Source organism: Chaetodon trifascialis, chromosome 7 (assembly GCF_039877785.1).
Source record: "Chaetodon trifascialis isolate fChaTrf1 chromosome 7, fChaTrf1.hap1, whole genome shotgun sequence".
Classification (NCBI taxonomy): Eukaryota; Metazoa; Chordata; class Actinopteri; order Chaetodontiformes; family Chaetodontidae; genus Chaetodon; species Chaetodon trifascialis.
In genome coordinates, this window is record NC_092062.1 from 25275951 (window position 1) to 25284684 (window position 8734).

Genomic DNA, 8734 nt, shown 5'->3' on the forward strand with positions numbered 1-8734 from the left:
TGGAAAGGAACGAACTCGGTCGGTCGAGCAATTAACTTAGTACGTGGGGGAGTAGGAAAAGTCCATATTTTTAAAAAATATATTTCTGCCACGTATTTTTGACAAGCATCAACCCACCAACACTTTCTAACGAGCACAATTCTAGAAATAATATATAATGTTTATTAGTTTGGAATCATATGTATACAGCTATCAACAAAACCAAAGAGACACCCCTACAGCAAACTTTGTGGTACAGTCCGGGAAAAATAACTGTTCGGAGGATGTGAAGAGAAAAGAAGGCGAGTATTTACGAGAGACGAACAAAACCCATCCACAAAATCCGATTTTACCCTTCATTAATTATAATCTCATTTCAACTTTAAACAAATCTACCACCTTGCATTCATGAAATGGGCCTGTTGTTACAGCTTGGTTTTATTGCGAAGCGAAACAAATGCAGTCCTATAGGCCTATAGTTTCACTAATCACAGTCATGACAGTGATTTCGCTACACATGAATACATGTAAATCCACAGTTTAGCATGATTTCAGAGTTAATTTGAAGGGAGCTGTTTTGACCAAAATTAATGGACAGGAACATTGCGACCCCTTGTGTCTGACAAGGGTGTGTGCAGTGATTATTTGTAGCCTGATAACTTGCCTCATCATTCACCTCATAAAATTGCTATGTGTGAGGTTTAAGAATCCTTATTAAGCAGTCATTATCATAAAATAATGAAATCATTGATCATGGAACTTTTTTTTTTAGCTGCAACAAAAACACAGTATGGCATAATGTGTGTGGCCAATGGACATAATCATCTCACCCCTTCCCTCCTGCAGCAGCATTGCTTCATATGGTCTCATGAACTACTACAGGGAGGATGCAGCCTGCGAGAGACTGGACACCTTCTCCCCCAGGACACGTACAGTGAACAAGGCCAGTGACCGGTCACCTTGTCTGAAACTGAAAACAAAAAAAACACGAATGGACAAGACACTTTCAGTTAAGGATGACATGAATGTAGAGATTTTAACCACCAGATGCACATGGGTTTAAAATGTACTCACAGATTGGACAGAGAACCTGAAATGCTGTTGATTTTATAGCTCTAACTAATGATTATTTTCATTATTGATTTGTAAAATTATTTTCTAGATGAATCAAGAAAATTGCCTTTCCCATTAATCTAGAAAATGAGTGAAAGTGTGAAGAAGGCATTGTCTTCAAATACCTTGTTTTGTCTGACCAACAATCCAAAACCCAAAGATATTCAATTTACTATCACATAAAACAAAATAAGTGAAATAAATCCTCACACCTGGGAGGCTGGAACCAGCAAATGTGAAAATAACTCAACTAATTAATCAATTATTAAACTAGTTGTGGCTAAGATTTACATTGATCAGCCAATCAATGAACTGACTAATAATTTCAGCTCTTAAAAGAACCCACGCATTTTAGTGTTCTGCTTTAGGAAGTACTACTTCAACTTAATCTCATTTCTAATGCCCACACCCCATCATATGAACACACTTTGCATGTTTCAGTCTTATTTCCATGATGTTGAGCACTCAGTGTACCTGACTTTTTAAAAATACACATAAGGGCAGACATCCTCTCACTTCAACTCCAGAGGCTATAAAACTGAGACATTTACAGCCCTGAAAGAAACAAAGTCAGAGTTATAATTTCAAGTGTTTTTTTTTTTTTTAATGAATGTACAGTTTTTAAAAATATAGATCCTGAAAATCTGCACATCTTTTCCTGTAATGAATTTGCCTTTACCTGCCTGTCAGTTTTATTCTTCAGCCAGCAGTTGCTTCAGAGTCCTTTCAAATTGACAGCACAGCATCACAATGACTTGGCAATTTCAAATTCTCCTTAGGTTTACCAGGCATCCTTCGTCTTCTCACTCCCTGCATCCACCTCCGGCAATCAACGCTTCACCGGCTCCACTTCAAAACAGAGATCCGAGGTCTGTTAGCTATGCAGCCCGGCCAAGAAACTGCTCCAGGATACAGGGAGTTGTGTTGCTGTGCACCTCTGGCTGCTGAATCGGGGACTGGAAACTCGATCTGTGCTAAAAATAAAAAAACATCACCAGCATAGCGAGGAAGGAGGTGTGTCGCTCACTGTGTGAATGCATGTGTAGGGTCAAGAGAGGTGCAGTCCACCCCCTAATACACACACAGGACACACACACACACTGGGTTTACCATATGTCAACATTTCCTTGAAATTTCCCCATCGTGTGTGTGCCAACCCAAGGTCTTTCTGTCACCCTCTCTTGGTCACGTGTGTAATTTTCAAGATTGCTCAGGCAGATTTTTATTGTCACTATCTCTCACAGGGTACCACAAGGTTAAAAGAGACAAGGACCCTTATCAGGAGCTCAGTGCACCACTGTGTCATCTGGTTACATCACATGACAACATCCCTGACCTCCAGCACAGCCAAAATACACAAACACAAACAAGCATATACACGCAGCTTAAACAGCTTATGTCCTGCCCCTCTACGCTGTGCATCTTCTTTGGGATTGTACGTCCTCAGAGGGGGACATGTTTAATTTGATTTCGCGAGGCATTCCCCTTTAAAATGAAAAAGAAACGTCTCCTTACATTCATCACGTCAACACGCTGGCTCCGCCAGCCGCATGGATCTCTTTGTCACTGTAGTCAGCACACAAGTCGAGGCCTTCAGTCAATGTCTGTTTTGTCAGCCTTGACTTCAGCGACCTTGTTTTTCTGACTGACGCTGACTGGCTGTCAGACCCTTTGACGGCAGATCAAAACTGATAAGAAGAAGGACTATATGCTACAGTTACAAAACTTGACCTCTTCTGGTGTTAGTGGAAAAGTGTGAATAAGTGAGTACATGATTTTATTGATATAATCAATGACTATAGTTTGCAGCAGCACCTGAGAGGTCCAAGCAAATCTTTATGCTGAGAGGAAAATCACAAATTCACACAGATGCCATGTATGATTCTCAAAACAAGGCCGATAAAGAAGGAATAACAAAGAATCTCAATTGTCAGTTTAACAAATTCAAATAGGAAATGTACAATAATAGCAGAAAATGATTTTTGGTGGCTAAAGGGAAAGAGCAGGAGGCAATGCAAGATATACAAGAAAAACACAAAAGTTTATCACCATTCAGCAAGAAACAAACTGAAATGTCTAGCGTTTTGCGGACTGGCAGGTGACCAGGTGACGTGCACTGATACACACAACACTGAAGTAATGTTGATCAGATTTAAATGGGGTTAAATGTGCGTCTCAGCTTGAAGCCTGTGAACAAGATAAACTGAGTCATTCATACGACACTTTGGATAAATGCCTCACATCTGAATTGAGCTCAGTACTCTCTTAAATATATATAAATGTGTGTGTATATAGATAGATAGATGATAAAGTGACAGTACATAAAAAACAACAGTACAGACATACAGTATGAAACGCAGAAGTAGACAGATATATATGTACTATAATTTGTCTATTCAAACCAATAAAACGTGACAAAAACAAGACAAAACAACACAACAAAACAAAGAACAATAATTCTAATAATGATAATACTAAACTTGGCACTCGAGTAATGGGGACCTTAGCTGTACCTGAGTGTGACAAAGTGGGCATTTGGTTTGTTTGGTTTGTTGTGAGGAGTTTATCAGCGCTTCCAGCTCAGGTTCTTATTCCCCTGACTGCAGCTGGTTTTTAACAGGGTGACATTCACAGCATGGAATGAGAAAGTAGCATAAATATCCTCTGAAACATTATTGTCATTAGCACAGAATTGCTCTCCCACTGAGATGCTAACAGATACGACGAGCAAACCCGTTATCTCTGCTGAAGTGTCCCCCAGCAAAACATTAAACCCCTGCCAGCTGCAGGGTCTGCAGCTGACCTCTGACCTGCGCAGAGTTCCAGGAGAACAGAGCATTTATTTACAGACCAAGTGTCACATTGCATTAAAACACAATAGCTACCCAGTCTGAGCGTGTGTTTGAAGGAAAAGATTTGTTTAACAAAATATGTCAGGGACGGTTTTGCATGCTGCACCTGCTCTTTCTTTTTATTTAACAATGAATGTATGAGCCACTATACAAAGGAGTATGAACACATTTAGCCGAAGATAATGATAAGGTAAGAAGTAATAAGCAAAGCCTGAAAAGTATTTCAAGATATACACTAATAACTGATTCACTTTTTAAGAAAATTTACAATAATACTCCACTAAGAAAGAAAAACTTCACTTTCCTCTGTCAGTATAAATATATAATATATATATATATATATAATATATAAATATATATGTTTGTGTGTGTGTATATACAATATAGATCAGAGGAAACATGGCTGTAGTCTTGCTTTAGACAGTTATGCTGTGTAGTTATGGATCAGGTCTCATCCTCTCAGGTTTCCTGCTGGCTTTCGACGCTCACAACGTCCACCTCTCCTGGATTCACACGCTCTAAATATAGTCGCCTTAAAGTCAGACGAAACTGCAGAGGAGATTTAAAAGTACTGCGAAGAAACACAGACAGTTTTTTTAGAAACGTTGTCGGTGTTCTTTGAGACTTTCAGTCATTTTTGGCCTTTGGGAAAGGCACCAATGGACTGACGGTCTGGATTAAAGGGTGGATTGGCTTGTCAAGGATTTGGGATTAATCAAGAGTCGAGAGGCGTTATGTCAGTAATGTAATGATATTCATCACAGATATATACACACAGGTTTACGTCAAGGAAAGTTCAGGATTTTGTTCAACTGCTGGCATAAACTGATCCAGCAGAAATGACATGCCACTTGTCTTTTTTAGTTGTCTTCAGTCTTCTCGGTAAGTCCAAAATCAGTCATGTTTGTACCTTCAGTTATGAGAAACTATTGATGTTGGTGATGGACGTTGCATGTTTTAAAATGACTTTCTGAAGTGAACTAGGACGAACACCCTTTGCTTAAACGTGATTGGTTAATTCTTAACCAGTGTATATTCACTGTAATTTATTGTCAAAATTCTTGCATTTGAAAATGTCAATGAGTCAAAATTTATTTTACTGGACTCTTTTAAAATCATACATTCCTAATACGTTGATATTTCCATTTCACCTGCCTTCAGTAAACAGGAAATAAGGATCTCGTTATCCAATAGACTCTTAATTCACACGTTCTCAAATATACATTTGCTGCTGTTGAATAAAATACAATTCATAAGACAAATTTAATCACAGAAAAGGGAAACTAAGATATAAAATATCTTATTCTGGCAAACTTTCCTAAAACTTTCACACATATTTCATGACTGTGGCAGAGAAATCATCTGAAAGACTAGTATTCATTCATTAATTTAAATATCTTGAATTAAAATAGTTAATGTTCATTCTTATCACTCACTGCAGTGATCTTTATCCTCCTGTTGTAGCTTTATTGTCTTCTATTTCGTTTTAATGTATTGAAATTCTGTGTGTCATGTGGAACACTTTGAATTGCTTTGCGCCTGAAAGTTGCTGTACAGATGTACTTGCCTTGCCTTGTAAGAGCCCTGAAGAGAAAATGTTGAAAAACTTGTCATGCTGACACGATCTCTCTCCTCTCCCACTCCTCCTCCTGCTTCCTGTTCATTTAAATCAGACATTTTTTCTCCTCCTCCGTGTTCTTCAGCTTCTTCTTCCTCTGTTTCCCTGCAGTGTCTCAGTGTCATGGCGGCTGTGCGGAGGTGGACTCCCTGACCGAAGCCGTGGCAGGAGGGGGATTCCTGCTGGGCTGCATCTCCTGTAAAAGAAGAGAGGAGGTGTCCGCCCGAGCCACCGTAGACTGGCACTTCAAACCACTGGGACAGGAGGAGTTCAGGCATGTGAGTTCACCCAAGTCTTTGATGGGACTGTTAAATCTGATTGGGGTTTGTGAATGCAAAGGGACTTCTTTTCCATTTTTGGAGTCATCTGACAGTCGTTGAACACGAGAGAGAGCCAGCTCTGTCCTGGGCTGCCCACTGGACTCCATCGAGGAGGTGCCGGACAGCAGGTTAGCCAAGCTGACATCCATCATAGACAACTCCTCCCACCCCCTGCACCACACTGTGAGGACCCTGAGCAGCTCCTGCTGCACAAGACTTTTACATCCCCAGTGCAGGAAGGAGCACTACCGCAGGTCATTCCTGCCCACAGCCATCAGACTGTATAACAGTGCACAATAAACATCCACTCAAATGCAAGTTGTACTGATAACCTCTGTTTTCATGTGCAATCGTCACTTTTAAATTAGTGTGTACGTATTGTATATATTGTAAATTACCATAGGGTATATAACATTTGTGCAGTATGGCAAATTTTCCTATTTGCTTCCTTTTTCTGCTCTCTCAGATTTTCCACTATGACCACCCCAGTGCCGACGTCCTCCACGAGGACTTCAGCAACCGCGTGGAGTGGTATGGGACACAGAACAGTGATATTCAGACAGGAGCCATCTACATTCATAACATCACCTTCAACGACACGGGGACGTACCGCTGCACCATCCACCGCACCCTGTTCCTGACGCTGTATGATGAGCACGTCACCGTGCAGAAGGAGGTGGAGCTCAGTGTGGTGCCCGTAGGTAAGGTGGGGTGCTGGTGGAGTGTGGTGGAGGAAGCATTCAGAACCTAAATCATGGATTTGTGAAACGTTTAACAAGACTGCTTTTTTCAGGGATCACAAGCCAAAAAAGACTGGAAATGACAGATTTAATATATGAAAACAAAAAACTACAGTAAGCCTTTAGTTTTGGGGCACAATTTTTACTGACTTAGATGAATGTAGTGAATGTATGTACAATATTTCCCAATGAAATTAAGTACAAGTACCTCAAAGCTGCAGGCCTGCTTATGAAAAGCACTTGAGTTACTTGCACTTATTTGTATTCTGGCACTGGCTGTCAGTTTTCTTCTATTTATATTTGGTATCTCTATTTTCTCTTAACATAACATAAGACAACATAAACATAAGGCCTTGGTTCTATGCATCCTCCATCATGACTCTGTTTGGTTTGAAAGACAGTGCAGTGCTTCTAGTGGCCATACAAGGAACTGCAGCTCAAGGTAAATGTGGCTAGGGCTGCTGTTGTTTTCCTGTTAGAAAGCAATACTAGCTGACCTTTCAAGGTTAGCTGTGAATGCAGGTCATGAATGAAAGAAAAAAGGTTTTATTTACTTTAATCTATACTTTTATCAGAAGTCCTCCTTAGCTGTTTGCCAGTCAGTCAGCTTGAGCAATAGAACAGTGAGGCTGGTCATGTTCCGGCTGATCTCAACCACTGAGATGATTTCTGACTTAAGAGCAGCTTGAACAACAACTGTTTGTGAGCATGGTGCAGCTTCTATAACGCTGCATTGTTGGGTCCTCTTTCCAAGCCAACCGGCAGCTGACAGCAGTGATCTCAGAGATCGTTATGTACGTGCTGATCGTGCTTCTGCAGCTGTGGCTCATCGTGATTCTGGTCTACTGTTACAAGAAGATTTCGGAGGAGCACGAAGCTCGGGAGGCCCGTAAAGCTCTCAAGGCCCAGGCAGAGTGAGTCATTGGCCTTTACGTGGTGTGATTCATTTTTGATTCTTCTTTAAGCCAATATGCTGCGTTCAGGTGTAATACTGTACAACTGTTTGACCAAATTATATGTTAATTCTGAAATTTGTGAAAATTTCCTCTGAACTTCAATCAGCCTGATTTAGCAGTAAAATCTTTTTTTTTTTTTTTTTTTTTTTTTAATACAATGTTTAAAGGACCAGTATGTAGGATTTAATGGCATCTCGTGGTGAGGCTGCAGACTGAAACCAGCTGAATACCCCTCGCCTCACCCCTTCCTTTCCAAGCAGGCACAGCCACTAAAGTTGCAAAACAAACCATGAAAGGCACTCTGCGGAGCCAGTGATTGGTTTGTCCATTCCAGGCTACTGTAGAAGCACAGTTGTGCAAAATGTCAGACTCTGTGGATATAAAGGACTTATTCTAAGGTAGCGACAACACCTGAGTGATTCTTACTTTTCAGGTGATTATACACTGATCAAAACATAGTTAGCATTATTATATTTTATTTCTGCAGTTTTCTGCCAGTAGATCCCCCACACTGGTCCTTTAAGTACATTTAAAAGTGCATTTGGGGGGATTCATTGTGATTCTCTCTCTGCTTTTTCTTTTTATATTTCCAGGCTTTTAGAATCAAAAGACGGCTGTGATGGAGTGCAGTCAGAGTAACAGCACAGTTGAGTTAGATTTATCTCTCAAGTCACCATTATCAAGACTTACAACATCTGATTTAAGATAATATGACACGTATGAAATGTACACGTTATTCTCTTTAACCAGCCGTTTATTTTTTCCATTTTGTACCCAGGTAAGAAGATCATCTCTGCGAGAGTCAGGCTTCATTTTTGTACCATGATTCTGCTAACAAAGGCACAGTTACTGTATGAGGCTGGATTTGAATGTCTTGGTCACACTCAGTCGGAGATGTAACCTGTATGGTTAACTGTAAATAGAAGACGATGGTGCAGATGGCAGGAGGCAGAGCAGATTTCCTTTAGAGATTTCCTTTCAGTGTCTAAGGTGTCCTACAGGACTATTAAACGCTTGAAAGTGTGCAAATTTGTACATAGGGCTTTGTATGTAATGTGGGGAATCCAATTATTATTTTTACTGTTGAGTCATCGCTCAGTTGATTAATGTATTAATTTCTAGTTTAAAAAAAAATGAAAGTCAAATTACCAGAGGA

General features: G+C 40.2%; 1 protein-coding gene across 1 annotated transcript; it reads left to right on the forward strand.

The window, feature by feature from the left end:
• The first annotated feature begins 4783 nt into the window (after positions 1 to 4783).
• On the forward strand, positions 4784 to 8224 carry LOC139333886 (sodium channel regulatory subunit beta-1). Its single transcript, XM_070966571.1, has 5 exons — positions 4784 to 4826; positions 5674 to 5840; positions 6349 to 6583; positions 7377 to 7536; positions 8172 to 8224. Exons 1-5 carry the CDS (start codon positions 4784 to 4786, stop codon positions 8215 to 8217), a joined length of 651 nt encoding a protein of 216 aa, XP_070822672.1. The 3' UTR covers positions 8218 to 8224.
• Positions 8225 to 8734: the final 510 nt, after the last annotated feature.